The 15,007-nt window shown below is 38.6% G+C and overlaps 1 protein-coding gene across 5 annotated transcripts in view; it reads left to right on the plus strand.

Annotated features, from left to right (window-relative positions):
* The window catches only part of ABCC5 (ATP binding cassette subfamily C member 5), a 69,672-nt gene that overhangs the window by 9,243 nt on the left and 45,422 nt on the right, over positions 1-15,007 (plus strand). For 4 of the 5 annotated variants that reach the window (XM_061348715.1, XM_061348716.1, XM_061348712.1 and 1 more), the window contains exons 3-10: positions 5,201-5,358; positions 5,603-5,758; positions 6,498-6,645; positions 11,295-11,528; positions 11,639-11,812; positions 13,153-13,300; positions 13,805-13,953; positions 14,574-14,681. In XM_061348715.1, coding sequence (XP_061204699.1) covers positions 5,201-5,358; positions 5,603-5,758; positions 6,498-6,645; positions 11,295-11,528; positions 11,639-11,812; positions 13,153-13,300; positions 13,805-13,953; positions 14,574-14,681 — 1,275 coding nt within the window. Of the gene's footprint in view, positions 1-5,200; positions 5,359-5,602; positions 5,759-6,497; positions 6,646-6,742; positions 10,834-11,294; positions 11,529-11,638; positions 11,813-13,152; positions 13,301-13,804; positions 13,954-14,573; positions 14,682-15,007 lie in introns of those variants that run through there. The other variant, XM_061348711.1, reaches the window with a different exon arrangement.

Raw genomic sequence — 15,007 nt, forward strand, 5'->3', positions numbered from 1 at the left:
TGTGAATTCAGCTGTGCTGCCTGTACTTTGTAGTCCGTGTATGCAGATGTCTAAAGGATCAGTGCCTCCTTCCTCTCACCCATTGTCTGTGATTTAGCCCAGTGCCTGTTTCTTGGCTGCCTCTCCTTTAGGAAGACAGCTGGTATGGGTGGATGATACACCAAGCTAGTCCTAAATAGGCTTATGTTCTAATTGGGCACAGTATTATAAAGCATTCTTGCTATAGAGTAGGCTGGGAGTCTAATGCTGCAAATCCTCCTATTAATACTTTTGTAGATTGTGTACTGCATAAAATCCAGTGAAAGGAGAACATTGCCTTGGTGGAATATAAAGTTCATTGAGCACTTGTTACTTCACCAAGCAACAGCAGATTGGCCAGTGTTTGAACCTGCAAACCTACCTAGTTCTTAGATGCTCCTGGGTTTCATGGCTTACCAAAGTCTGGACAACAGGGCTTTAGGGGTTGCCTGTGCTACCTGCAAAAGTCTAACTATGACTACTACCCCCTAAGTGCTTTCAAGTGGGGTTATTCTTTGAAAGACTTGAATGAATTTTTGGGGAGAAGGATGTAATTACAACTTTCAAGTAATCTTTACCTAGACTCTTGTTTTATTTTGGTTTAATTATACTTAAGCTAACCGGAACAGTTGATCCTATTCTTCCCCAGCCCATACCAGCTAATAACTAATCTCGTTTTGAAACACCAGTCTGTTAATGAAGACCCTTAAATACTTTAAAATCGCTGTTCATCCCAGATTGTAATATGAGAATGCTTTAAGCACTGAGCAGAACTGGTGATTGTGTAATTCTTCTCCCCATGTGCCTGCCCAGTCCTAAACTCTGTCGTGCTGGTTTGTTTCCCATTTGCCTCTCCTTACTGGGGACTTGAACAGAAGAGTGAGGGAGCCTTCTGAGCTTTGCCTTCTAACTGCAAGAGGTGGGAGTTCCTCTTCAGCAATGGTGCTAAGTCAGAGTTCTTTACTACTCAAATAGAGCAATCTTCTTGTTACATAATAATAGATCAACCACAGTAGCTTTTGTGTTCTGTGTCAGCTGCAAGAGTTAGTAAAGAAGACTTTATGTCTGCTCTGGTCTAGTTTCCTGTCAGGTAGCAGTAGGACTAGAAGAGATGCACTTTCTTCCTTGTGGTGATCTGAGCCCTTGAAGATATTCTGCTTTATGGAAGAGGAAGACAGTACTTGCTTGATGGGTGGAGTTTGGGTTATATGTTGGCAGCATATACATTAAATTTTTTTTTTTAAGACACGTAAAAAAAGTCTGTTTTGCTTTGTCTCCAGGCCTGTCTGGTTTTGTTATTATCTGATGTTAACAATTGTCAAACCAATATGTTGGTACCTTCTCTGTGAATGTGAGATTGCCGAGGATCTCACTTTTTAATGCTTTTTTTTTTTTAATTTCTTCCTATGTACAACACAGTTGCCTCCTTTCCCTTCACCCGCTCCTCATCCTCAGAGATAAATGCCCATGTTGGCTGCTTAGCAGGTTTTCAGAAGTGCCCTTTTATTTCACATATGTGAGTTTGCTTGCGTTTCTGCATAATGTTCCTGATGCTTGCTTCCTACTTTTGTCTTGCTAATCTCTGACACAGTGTGTATTTGATAACATTGTAGCTTGCCTCCTAAATTTTCAGTATTTTCATGGCCTTGTCACCTGGCCTTGGTATGCAGATTCTGAATCTGGTATTGCTGTCTCAAATTTAATGAGCAAGTCTTTTTCCTTGCCCTTAAATTATTTATTTTCCTTACCTCCCCAGGCCTTCTATCATGAGCCAATCATGTTATCTTTCTGGCTCTCACATGATCTTATGTGCTCACTATTGCTATGAGCAGTTTGTTAGACAAAACATCATAACGTGTGCTGGTAGGGTTTTGTTGCTCTCTGAAGTTGCACAAAGTCAGAGGGGACAGGCATGCTCTGCGATAGCAGCACCAGCCATGCTTCTCTTTCTTTGCCTGCCTGTGAACTAGCTGTGGAGGTAAAAGAAGACAGTATCATCTGTAGTGGTACTTCCTCAGTACTCTTCATACTCTCAGGGATTAAGAGTTCTTCATCTGTTAATTTTCCCAGTGATCTCTTGAATCACATCATCCTGTACCCAGGTGTGTCATAGCATCATGAAACGGGGGGTGCAGAACCATTACCCTCTGTTAGGAGCTGCCCAGGGCTTCAGATTTTATTTTTTTCTTTCTATATTTTTTTTAATCCATTAGCTATTAATAAGATGCTGGGTAAGTGGTTGTTGTTGCCTTCTCTCATGCATTTAATAATAAGCTATGATATACTTATCCTATGTGAGTTTAATCCTGCTGGTTTTAGTCCATTTATGTATTTGAACTTTACAGCATCCTGTGATGGAGAACTTTAGATTTCAAGTGTGCTTTATGGAAAAAACATTAATTTCACTGATTGTCCCTGGTTCTTTTGTTGTAAGACCAGTTGGGGATCATTCCCTAATTCTCCATGCCTTTCATGACTTTATGGACATGTGAAATACCTGTACCTGATCTTTATTCTTCTATTCAGCTGAAAAGTCTTAAATTTATGTTTGTGTGGAAGCTGTTCCAATTCCAACTGTTCTCATTGCTCGCAGAAAGTAATTTTTAGTATAATACCCTTATTTGAACTGAAGTGACAGGGGACTGATTGGTGTTCAAAAAGGAGGGAACCCTAAAATTTTAAGTGGTATATTAATATGTCCTGCTTTATTTTTTGTGCCATTTGTAACAATTCTTTGTCATCTCTTGGCCTTTTTGATGATACTGAGTAGTGAGCTGCTGTTTTCCAAAAAATAGCTGAGTTGTATCCCCCTGTGCCATTAGTGATCTCTGATTTAGACTTTCTTTGTTTTTGTGGGCATGTCTTTAGAGTTACCAGCACTGTGTTGTATCACTTAGTTTGTTGCTTGTGTTGGTGTATAAATACATTGCTGAATTACAAAAAGTGCTGTCTGATTTGTTTGTTAGTACTTGATCTATTAGACATTTATTTCAAGAGCAGTGCTGCAGGCAGTTAAATCCTATTGCTAATGATTTCTTCAAGGTTTTAGTTTCCAAGAAAACCACATGCATGCAGGCATTCAGGCTGTTGCCAGTTGATGAGCACCTGAAAAAGCAACAGGGATTCAGAAACCTAAATGAACAGTGGTGGGGTTGTTGCTGAGTTTGTACTTCAGTCTTTTGCTCTAGAAATGCATTGTAAAACTGCTTAGGAGTCTCATTCCTTCCTGATAAAACTGTGCTTTGAAAGTTTTCTAACATGACACACAACTGTATGGTCTTTCTTAGAATCTTAATTGCCCAGTAGTGTGATGCACTTGTTTTTTGATAGTTGTACATGTGGGATTTTGACAACCTTTCTGAGCTGGAGATGAGCGATGTTCTTAACTGTGGGTTTGTGCTAGTACTTACGAATATAGCAAGACTTTGAAGGCAGTGCCCTAGCCTTTTATCAGTGCATCTTTTCCGCATTCTCTGAGAGAATTCTATTGACTGGAGAGTTTAATTATTTTTCACAATGAGTGCTTAAGAATTTTATCTTTGGACTACCTAAAAATCCAAGATCTTGCAATTGTGCTTTCTTATTAGAAAGCTATTCTTGTTTGTAAGTGGTGAAAAACTTTTTTTATGCTGACAAATACAGTGGTTTTGGTTTTGGAAGACTTTTTATTAACTTACAGGCACTTTTGTGAGCTCTGGCAAACAGTGATTTCTGCAAATAACCTGTGGCATCACTTACAAACAAGCATCTTAGCAGCAGCAGGATGTTTGGTCAGATTTGCCTGGGGCTCTTGCGGAGAGTAACATAGCAAACTAGCTATGAATTCCTCTGTAAGCAGAAAATCAGTGGTGCAGAACTTTTCCCCTCTACTGAGTCCTTTGAGACATCTTTGGCAGGTCACTTATTAATGCTGATTTGGGTAGATTTAGTAAGGCAGTATTGCCCTTAGTGAGTCACTAAAAAAAAATTGAGTGAGAAGTCTTTTAATTCAGATTTCAAGTGTGGCGTATTTTTGAGTCACTTCATGTATCATAAAGTTGTAATATTCTTTTGCTTTCTTAGTACTTCTCTCATTTTGTAATCATAGCTTTAGGTTTAGTGAGTATGTTTATTGAGGTCAGGACCAGTTGCTGTTTTCAAAGAAACAAAATAACTTGTTCTGGTAAGAACTAAGAAGGGTAAACACATTATCTCTGATTGTGAGACTGCCAGGAAGTTTTTTCCTTCAGAACTCAGTTGTTTTTTTTTTTTTGTCCCCCACAAAGTAGCTCCATTTCAAAAACACTAGACTACAAACAGTTAACATGGGACTGCAGTAAATGGTCTAAGTTAGCAGAGCCAATAGTGAGCTCTCTGTGAGTATAGATCTCTTCAGATAGTTTTGCCCCATCTAGCTTCTGATCAACAGGTTTACTTTAACTTTGCAACATTTTAACTAATCCATATAATTGCTGTTTCCTCGATCCTCTTAGATAAGCATTTAGGTCAGCCTTTCACTGGGACCATGGAAAAACAGTCCTGATCTAAGGACTCCCTTTTGAATGGTTTTTAATAAAGTTGCTGAGTTGTTTAAAAATGTGGCAGGAAGCAGAGAAAATTGTCATCTCTGTTCCCTTCAGGAGAAAAGGGAAAAGTAGGAACATGATAAAAGAAAGTACAGCTCTGCTTAATGTGTATTTTTTTATCTAATCCAAGATATTTTTGAAGAAGGAACTTTAGAAGTATTCTGAAAACAATTTGAAATTTTTGTGAATAAGAATTTCTAAATTACACTATGAGCATGTAAATTCATCACAAATGTCTTAATTCTATGTCATAAGCCAGTCATTGATTTCCTGAACTGATGTCATAGGTAGCTGATTTTGTAATTTTTCTCTACTGTATTTCTTGTGGCAGAATGCAAGATTAGTCTGGTCTGTCCATTTATCCTTTCAATGCACAGGCACAATGCTAGTGTTAATTAATGTTTTACAAATGCAGCAATCTAATGCAGATCTAGAATGTGTGCCTTCTATCTCTTTACTGCCAGGCTGAAGCCTGTCTTCTAGGACATTTAAATTATACTGATTGCTGTGGTGCAGTACTTTACAGAATAAAGAGGGGCAGAGTTGCTGGAGTTGGGAGTCATGGACTTTAAATATAGTTTTGAAGTCTGACTTCTCTGTCTGTCTTGTACAAACAGATTGAATGCCAGGATGCCTTGGAAGCAGCTGCTCGGGCAGAGGGCCTGCCACTGGACACCTCTGTGCATTCCCAGCTGAGAATGCTGGATGAAGAGCATCACAAGAGCAAATACCACCATGGCTTGAATGTGCTGAAACCCATACGGACTACTTCCAAGTAAGTCTTTAGGCTACAAAAGAACTGATATACAGCATTTGCTTTTCAAACCAGTCACAAAGCAGGATTGCAGCTGTAGGTCTGCTGACTGATACGGGGAACATCAGATTTGTTTAGCAAGTATGACTGGTGGGGGCTATTTGGTACTCTGAGTACTTTAAATGAGAGGAGGCTTTGTTTTTCTAAGGGATTTACAGTTCTGTTTTCTTTTTTCATTTGTGATTTTTCTTTTTTTTGCTTTTAGACACGAGCACCCTGTTGATAATGCTGGGCTGTTCTCCTGCATGACCTTCTCCTGGCTCACTCCTTTGGCCCACAGAGCATACAAGAAAGGGGAATTGTTTATGAATGACGTATGGTCTTTATCAAGTCATGAGTCTTCAGATGTCAATTGTAGAAGGTAGAGACATCCTTATTTCCTTGGTTTTGTGTTTTTTTTGTTGGTTTTTTTTTTTTCATGCGTTAGTTCACAGGCAATGATAATGATACTGCCCTAGAAAAGCACCAGTGATATTTTGTTCTGTCTTTCTCAGGGTAGTGGAATTTAGTTTTATCCTTCAAATGCAACTTCTTCCTGCTGCACCATTTCTGTACTCTTGCTTATATCAGTGAACTTAGAGGATTCTATCTCCAGGAGTGCTTAGCAGTTGTTTTTCTGATTTTGCATGTCTATTTTTTATCAAAAAAAGTTCTTAAGGCTGCACTGAAAAAAATCTTGTGCTAAAATAATGAAAATTAATACTGGCAATAGCAAGGTGATTTGAATATGGTCCGATCTTGCGATTGGGCTAACCTTTCATGACTAATGAGAATTTTTGTCAGGTTTTGACTCTGCCACTCTTCTGCAAAGCAAGGAAAGCAGCAAGGAAAGGCTGTGACAAGTCAGTATATTAAGATTGTCAAAGAGACTTTAGGGAAAGCACCTTTCTTCTGTAGAAGTAACACAACATAGATATTTCAAGATGCAGATATTTCTCTTTACCTTATAGAATGTACCATGTATGTATTTCACTTGATGTCTAGTAATTTTTGCTGCTCTGAGCTAGGAAGTGATTGGAATGTTCACAAACAAGTACTTATGAGATTGTACCCTCTCTCATGGTGAAAAATTTATAACATGAGGCTTCTGTTTTTATTAGGCTGGAGAGACTGTGGCAGGAAGAACTGAAAGAAAGTGGGCCTGATGATGCTTCTCTCCGGAGGGTTGTGTGGATTTTCTGCCGCACCAGGCTCATAATTTCCATAGTGTGTCTGATGATCACTCAACTCGCGGGTTTTAGTGGACCAGTAAGTAATATCCATCCTTTTTTTAACAACCCCAGAGGGCTCCATCTCATGGCCAACTGTAAAATCTTAAAGTTTCATTGCAGAGTCACTTAAAGGTTTGATTAGCTAGAAATTTTGGGGCAAAATTCCAGAGTGATTCAATAATCCAAGATAGGTTTCCTACAGCTGATGGATCAGTTGCTGAATACCAAGGCAAGTTCTTGGAGAAGGGTGGGGGAGTTTAGGTATCTTGGAGGAAATGCACACTTGTTTTTCTCTTTGCTTTTGAGTATAGTTTAAAGTTGTTCCTTAACTGTGGTCTTTTTTTGCATGTGCAGGTCTTCTAATTGTTTTCTTTTTCTTTTTGCAATTCTGTAAATGTATCTTGGAATAAAATTCAGTCTGATAAAATACTTATTTTAGATTATTGGCTTTAATAACACAGTCTTTGAGGAGTGGAATGAAACTGTTTTATATTAGAGTACTACTTAAAGCTAATGTGAGCAGTTCTCAAGAAGTCTATGGGTATAGTCTTTTTACTGATCCTGCAGAGAATGGTCAGACAGAAGAAATGTTAGAGCATGTTACTGCCTCTAGGAACTGCTGCTGTTTGCTGTGAGTCGTACCGAAGATAACAACATATGGGACTTGACATTCACACCATTTTTTGTCACCTGTTTGTTGCACGTGCTGTGCAGATTTACAGTTGAAATCTTGACTAAATTTATTCTCTACACATTTCCCTTGAGGAGTAGGAGCAGTATTACTGCTAGTAGTACATGTTTCAGTGTGCTGGTAAGCTGAAGGTTCATTTCTTGGGTAAGTACACTTGGGTGCACTGTTAGGTGAAATGTATTTTTAAAATGTTTTCCTGCCTTTAAATGTCATATCAAAATGTTCTGCTTTTTAAGACTTTTTAAAGTTTGCCTTGTTTCATGTAACATGAATAGCAATAAATGTTTCTGTGATACTGTTTCATTGGTAATAACTTGTAGTACCTCGGATGATGCAATATATATGAATGTCCTTCAATAATGAACACAAATCATGGTTAAGGTTTTAACAGCACTAGCTTTCCCCAAGAAGAGCTTCTGTCATTGTTTCACTGCAGGGCTTTAGTAGCTGCTTTTATCTTTAGAAAAGAACTTGCAGCAGGGTTGCCCCTAATTTCTGTAGTGTAATTTTCTCAGTGTGTCTCAGCCGATTGCTGAATGAGAGAGAGCAGGAGGGGAAGGAGCAAAACAACCTACTTGGTTAGGCTGGGGGCCACTGCTGCAATTGATGCTTGGTTTTGGGTAGTTTAAAATTACAGACCTTTGCCCATTTACAGGGAACCTTATTAATTTCTCTGAATGAAGAACAGTTCCCTTTTGGTTCCATCATTTGGCATAAAAAAAAGTCTTTACCATCCCTCCTCCTTGTTTTTAAAAATGGCATGCCTCATAGGTATGCCTATGCTGTCTCCTCAGAAGTATCAGTGCTTCTTGTATTGTTGCACCCTTTCAGTGACCTGAAAAGGGAGATCAGGGAAAAGCACTTGACTTGCTTCCGTATTGGTGAAAACTATAAAAATGGAGTTAAACACTATTGAACTTCAAAAATTTTAATTGAAAGTCTGTGACCTTGAAGTGCCAGCCAACAGCTGTGAGCATTGCTAATGAGCATTGTGATGGTTATAAGTGGAAAGGAGTTGTGGCAGACTTCCTGTGTGTTTGGGGTTTTTTGGTGTGTTTTTTTTAATAACAGATAGATCCTTCAAGGGTCCTTTATTTTTTATTTTATTTTTTATTTTATTTTTTATTTATTTTGGTAGATTCTGCATCTGGCACAATATCCAAACCCGTAACCTGGTGAGACAGTTGCATGTGTCAGAATGCCTTGTAATAACCATCAGAATGTGATGGAATAGGTGAGATACTATTTATCTCCAGTGAATATTTGCTGTCACTTGATCAGCTACCTAAACTTTCAAGTTTGGGTTGAGGAAGTAAAGAAGTTTTTTGATTACTAAACATAATCAGTTTAACTTCAGGTCTGAACAATGTCCCCATTCAGAGCTATTCTTCCTGTTTGGGAGATGGGGAAACTTGCTATCTTAGTGGAGTACAGCTTGACAGTTTGGTCAGTTATTGGAGGGGGGAGTGGTAAGCTATTGGAGGTAAGTTTCCCAATTTCCCAGTTGGCTCCAGTTGCAGCCTGCCCCATGCTGTCGCATGCTGGCTGCAGCAGGGATGCCGGCACTGCAGTGGGACCAGTGACAGAAGCTGTTCTTCAGAATTTTCAGGATGGCTGTTTTCTGCGTCAGAATGAGACAGTCCTGCTGGGCAGAGCCAACGCCAAGAGCAAAGGTAAGGTAATGTTTATTCAATGGGAATGCTTAAGACAGCCAAGCAGCTAGCACCAACTACTACAGTAATAGTCACAGGAGTTCCTTTTTTCCCATTAGCTTGAGTTTTAGTTTTGTACTGTAACTTTATTGTTTTGTAAAGAACTTTATGCTGGACTCTTGTAAAACTAGTTAGGTTTCAAATAATATGTGTTCAGATGCAAATGTTAATTATGTGTGACTTTTTCCCTTCCCTTTTCAATATTCTTTAATCTGCTGTTTCCTCTTTTCTTTCTTCTGAAAAAAAATAAATAAATGGGGGTATAATGTAAGCTGGTCTCTATTTCATCACGGGAGATGCTGAATCTATAACATAGTGCTGAAAGATTGCACTAAAAAGTTTTGGGAGGAATGAGACCCCAGGAAACATCTGCTATCTTTACACATCCTCTCTTGGAGACTTTCAGCAATGCTGTGGTGTGCGAGAAAATGCTCTGTGACCGTGCTGGGTTACAGCTCGTGACGAAAAAGGGGGATTTTTACCCCAGTTGCTCAGTGACTCTGTTGCATATGTTGGATTGAATACTGGAAAAAGAAGTCAGTAATCTCCTTAGTAACTACAAACCAACTGTATGCAGTTGTGGTCCAAACACATGATGTAAAACTAAATCCAATTAAGGAGAAAGTTGAAATGCAATAGATCTGTGAATGTGAGCTCCTCACATTTGTTCAGGGATTGGTATGTAAATTTTCTCTGGCCATTCTAGAACCTGGTGGACATCTGGCTTTAATTCACAGCTGTGAAAAAGAAAGAGCAAAATTATTTACAGCATGTTTCCTTGGTTCTGATGTGCAGAATTACTTTCCTCAGAACAGATGAATTTGATCTCCATTTTTTTTCTGTTATTTGGTGCTGGGCTGTAGCTAATCAATACCTTTGCTTGAAATAGTGGGGTTTTGTTTTTTTCTTCTCTCTTCAACCTATACAGAACTCTTATTTGCAAAACCTGGTTTAGCCAAGAGGACTCCTATGGACTATTATGTGAAAGGCTTCTCAAATATTTTCTTTGGTTTCAGATTTTTTTTATTACTTTTTATTGAAGGCAAAGGTAACTCTCTGCTTTGTACTAGCATATCAAAAGCACCAGTATTTTAAAGCATCATTTGTTGAAAAGCTTTCTAGGAAATATTTTGCTGTCTGTGGAGCCTTATTGTAGGATACTTTTTAAACCAGATTTCAGAATTTGTGCAGCCTCAGAAGCCTTCTTTGTTGGCACCTGCAAGTTTGACTTCTTTTGGACTTCATGAACAAATACTATTCTGTTTTTGTATCTTTACAATTTGTGTGTAGTTTCAAATCTAGCTTATGTTAGAGGCTAAGACTGTTAGATGTTAGTCCTTTATAATTATCCTGTATGTGCAGATTGTATGTTTATACAATGCTCTACCTGTTGTACAGTGTTTTTGAGATGTTACCATTTAAGATGACACTTTATTTCAAATAAAAGCCTATTGTTTTGCAGTCAATAGTATTTAATTAGTATTGCTGGTGATTGAGTTGTATGATGTTTTGTTGTGCTGTTGGACCACAAAGAGCTGGAGGTGGGAATCGGTGATTCTGGGGGCTGTCTTCTTTCTGCAGGTGATGTTTGAAATGTGATTCCTGAGGTAAAGTGTTTGTTTTGGGGGGGAGAGGGTATGGGGAGGGATCAAATGGTTAAGTTTTTTTCCTTTTTTTTTTTTCCCTCCCCATCCCTAATGATTTGTGGCATTGCGTACCTTGTGCTTTCTGCTTGTTTTTTTCTTTACTATTAAACTGCTGATGTTTATTTCCAGGAATGTTTTGCAAATGTCCTTCTCACTCTTCCCCTCTACAACTGTAGGTACATTGTTCCTTTTTATCAAATAAGCACGTTTGAAGCAAGCCAAAGATAAAATAAGAAAGGTCTTAATGTCACGTAAAGGAATGTTTCTTAATGTGCGCAGATGTATAAGTAGTGACTATATTTTAAAATTCTTCTATATGATAATGCATTGCTTTCAGCTGACAGACAGATTTATGTTAAGTTAGAAGACACGGAGGATTAGAAGCGTGCTGCGAGGAATATGATTTCAAATTAAACTCTATTTACGTACTCAATTTGACTCAGTGCTTGGCTCTCAGCAGGGCTTTGTATTGCAGTACTTGTATTGACACCTTTTACTTCTAGAAAGAAGAAGCTTTCTATTTCAAAAGGCTCTTTTAAAAGCAAAGTAGCCTACTTATTTCTAACTTAACATAAAGTTGTTGCATGGTCTTCTGGGATGATGGGGTGTTCATGCGAGCTTGCATTTCTTCCTGTAGGCGTTCGTTGTGAAACATCTTCTGGAGTATACCCAACAGAATGAGTCCGACCTGCAGTACAGCTTGTTCTTAGTTTTTGGCATCTTTATGACAGAAGTGGTGCGATCTTGGTCCCTTGCACTAACCTGGGCTTTGAATTACCGCACGGGGGTTAGACTGCGTGGAGCTGTCTTGACAATGGCATTTAAGAAAATTCTTAAGCTGAAGAACATCAAGGAAAAGTCTCTTGGAGAGGTAAGCTGCAGCATCATTTTGGAAACTGCAGTGTGAAAAGGGATATGTGATATATTCTTTTGAGAATGAGCTGTGTTAAATCTAAATGATCTGTTATGTGTATTTTTCAGCTCATAAATGTGTGTTCCAATGATGGTCAAAGGATGTTTGAAGCTGCAGCAGTTGGCAGTTTGTTGGCTGGGGGCCCTATTGTGGCCATTTTAGGAATGGTTTATAACGTGATTATTCTGGGTCCAACAGGCTTCTTGGGCTCTGCTGTCTTCATCCTTTTCTACCCAGCAATGGTGAGTTGTAAAGAATTAAGATTTGCTTCATTTTTATTAGGTCAGACATACCTATAGTTCTGAATAGGAGGTGTTGAAATGTGCTAGATTTAGCCCATTTATGGTGCTGCATGTCATCAAAGTTATTATTGAAGGTGTTTCTGAAGATGATATGTGAAGCAGAAATTTGGAAACAGAAAGCTCAAAATAAATTAAAAAATGGAGATAGGAAACCTCATAGATCTGACTGAGATGTACAGATGCACAGCTAAATCAAATTGCAAAATGCTGAGGTGCTTGTGGTAAAGGTTGGAAAGACACGAGGTCTCCAGCTTGTGCACGGGAGCTCAGTGTTGCGTGAGCTCATCGCTCTTCAACAAATGGCATTGAAAAGCACTGTATCTGGAGGAGTAGGTTCTCGATTAATCCTGCCTCTATTTCTGATGAGTACTGGAATAGTCTAGTTCAAGCCAAAATCTTTTTGCCTCTAAGATGTTGTGTAAGGCTGCTCAAGATGTATCAATGTATTCATTATTAAAATTACACAGTTTTATAAGGCGTGGAGGCTGAATATTGTGAGGTCTACTTTGGTCCATTTTCATCTGGCCACCAGTGAGAATTAAAATAATGGGAATAATATTTTATAAGAGGGGAATGAAGAGCAGAGTTTGGCCATCTTCCCCAGTTCTTTTCAGCAGTCCTGCTGTACTGATGGGGACACAAACTGATTACAGGAGTATAAAGAAGGGCAAGGAGCTGAAAACTTCCAAAATTAGTTTGTTGGTTTTGAATTTCAGACCAGGAAGGTAAGAGTAGCAAAACCTTAGAAACATGTGAATGGCTGCTTATTTTTAGATTGGTTTAGGGAAAATGCTAAAACTGTTTTACCACCTTCATAGCATTGGCATATGGTAGAAGTTGATCTGGCTGGCAAAGTCCGGCTTGCTCTTTTGCCTTAAGGGACCAGATCAAAAGGCAGGGTAAACTGCATTCTACTATTCTTTTGCTATGAGGGTCAACATGCTGTGTCTTTAGGTTAATGTTTTTATAGTCTTTGTGCTTCAGAAGCTTTAACAGATCTGGTAGTATTCAGTGTTGGTAAAAGCACACACTTCTATTTTCACAAATTTGTTGTTTGTTTAAACTTGTTATCATGAACCCGGTGCTCAGTGCAGATGGGGTGGGAGAATATGAATAGTATTTCCAGCCTGACTTTTATGTTAGAGCAACAGTTCCTTTGCCCCATCCTTGAATCCCTTTTTCACATTCAAAATTGGCCTTCTCTGGAATTAGGATGACTTGAGCATACTTGCTCTTTCTGAGTTGCCGTTACTGTTGCATGGTGTTGCCTTTTGTTTCAGATGTTTGTTTCACGCCTCACAGCTTATTTCAGACGAAAATGTGTATCAACAACAGATGAGCGTGTGCAGAAGATGAATGAAGTCCTTAATTACATTAAGTTCATTAAAATGTATGCCTGGGTCAAACCGTTTTCTCAGAATGTTCAAAGTGAGTTCATACAGTCTGTAAATGTTTCTTTTTGGGCAGGCACCCCATTGTTAATAGCCTTGTGTCTTCTTGCTTAGTACCATAGATGTTGATGTATATGCAATGTAATAACAACACTTTCATCCTTGAGGCTTCCTATTTGTTATGCATGATGGTTTGGACAAACAGACCTGCTTCTAAAGTTTCACCTTCTAGTATAAATACGATTGTTGCTTGGCACTAATCTTAATTTATCAATTTTAGTTTGGGTTTTTTATCATTTTGTAAATGTGCTGGCTGCTCCATTTTTAAATTTAAAATTGGGTATCTATCCTCATGGAGATTTGCAGACCACTATAGTTTGCTCCTCTGTAGCTGTGGGCTTTAGATGAGATGGTATATAATGTCATATGTAAGTGCTAAAGCATAGAATTAGGCCTTTTAGCAGTGTTTGTAGTGCTATGGTAGTGTCTGTTTTGTATGTACCCCCCAAATCATACTTCAAATGTAAATATATATTTCTAGAAATTCGTGAGGAAGAACGTAAAATCTTGGAGCGTGCGGGCTACTTCCAGAGCATCACTGTGGGTGTGGCTCCTATAGTTGTAGTCATTGCCAGTGTGGTGACCTTTTCTGTCCACATGATCCTTGGCTACGATCTTACAGCAGCTCAGGTAACTTGCTGCCCTGTTGAAAATACTCTTTACAGTATTGCTACAAACCATTTCTCTTCATCATGTTCTTTGCTTTGTGGCTATGCTTCTGTGGCCACACTGTAGCCTTTCTCACAAAAATGAACAGCTGATGGGTGTGACAGTAGCAAATGCAGTCTGATACTTTGCACAAAAACATCTCCGTGCTGTTTCAGTCCTGACTTCCTGGAACAGGTTTGGAACTGAAGGCAAATGAGCACTCGTGTTTGCTATTCATGGCATTTGGTTTACTGGATGTTTCTGATTTACAGTGTGCTTGGATGTGGACAGCACAAATGTCTTGCAACAAGATTTGAACTTGGGTCTTCTCAAATAATAGGCTAGTGCAGAATTTGTTAGCTGCTGCTTTCAAAAGACTTCCAAACCCAAATATGGAAGATGTCTCTCTTGGTCTGTTACAAAGCACAGAAGAAAGAGTTGGGTAGATATGCTGTTCTCTGCCATTTGAAAATATGTTATTCTTGGACTGTGGTCCTTTTCCATGGGTTTGGATTGCTGCTGTGACATTTTCACCTTTTAGAAGTTTGGAGTTGTTAGTATATTGCATCCAAATGTGATTATCTTTCTTGTCTCGTTTTTAGGCATTCACAGTGGTCACTGTCTTTAATTCAATGACTTTTGCTCTAAAAGTAACACCTTTCTCAGTGAAGTCTCTGTCTGAGGCATCTGTTTCTGTTGACAGATTTAAGGTAAGCAGTCATTTGGCTTGCAGTTTTAACTATAAGTGTGGAGTGTTCTATGTGTATAATAGAAGTTAAGGGGAGACTTGGAAGGCTATGTTCATTTTCTTTACACTTAGTACTCCACATTATTGGATTCTGCAAAACAGATACAAATCTAGTGAAGAAATATTAGAAACTTAAGATGATGCAAGTGAGGGAAGGAAAATATTTAATGATTTTAGGATTTTTTTGTTAGCCCCTTAGGAGATAGAATACAAGACCAAATGCTCTCATTATAATAATTCCTAAACTCCCTTTTAAGACCATCTGCATGAAAAGACAGTGCAACATGT

Source organism: Neopsephotus bourkii, unplaced genomic scaffold, assembly GCF_033783945.1.
Source record: "Neopsephotus bourkii isolate Nb327-2 ecotype Australia unplaced genomic scaffold, CSIRO-AGI_Nbou_v1 NB_369, whole genome shotgun sequence".
In the NCBI taxonomy this organism is placed as follows: Eukaryota; Metazoa; Chordata; class Aves; order Psittaciformes; family Psittacidae; genus Neopsephotus; species Neopsephotus bourkii.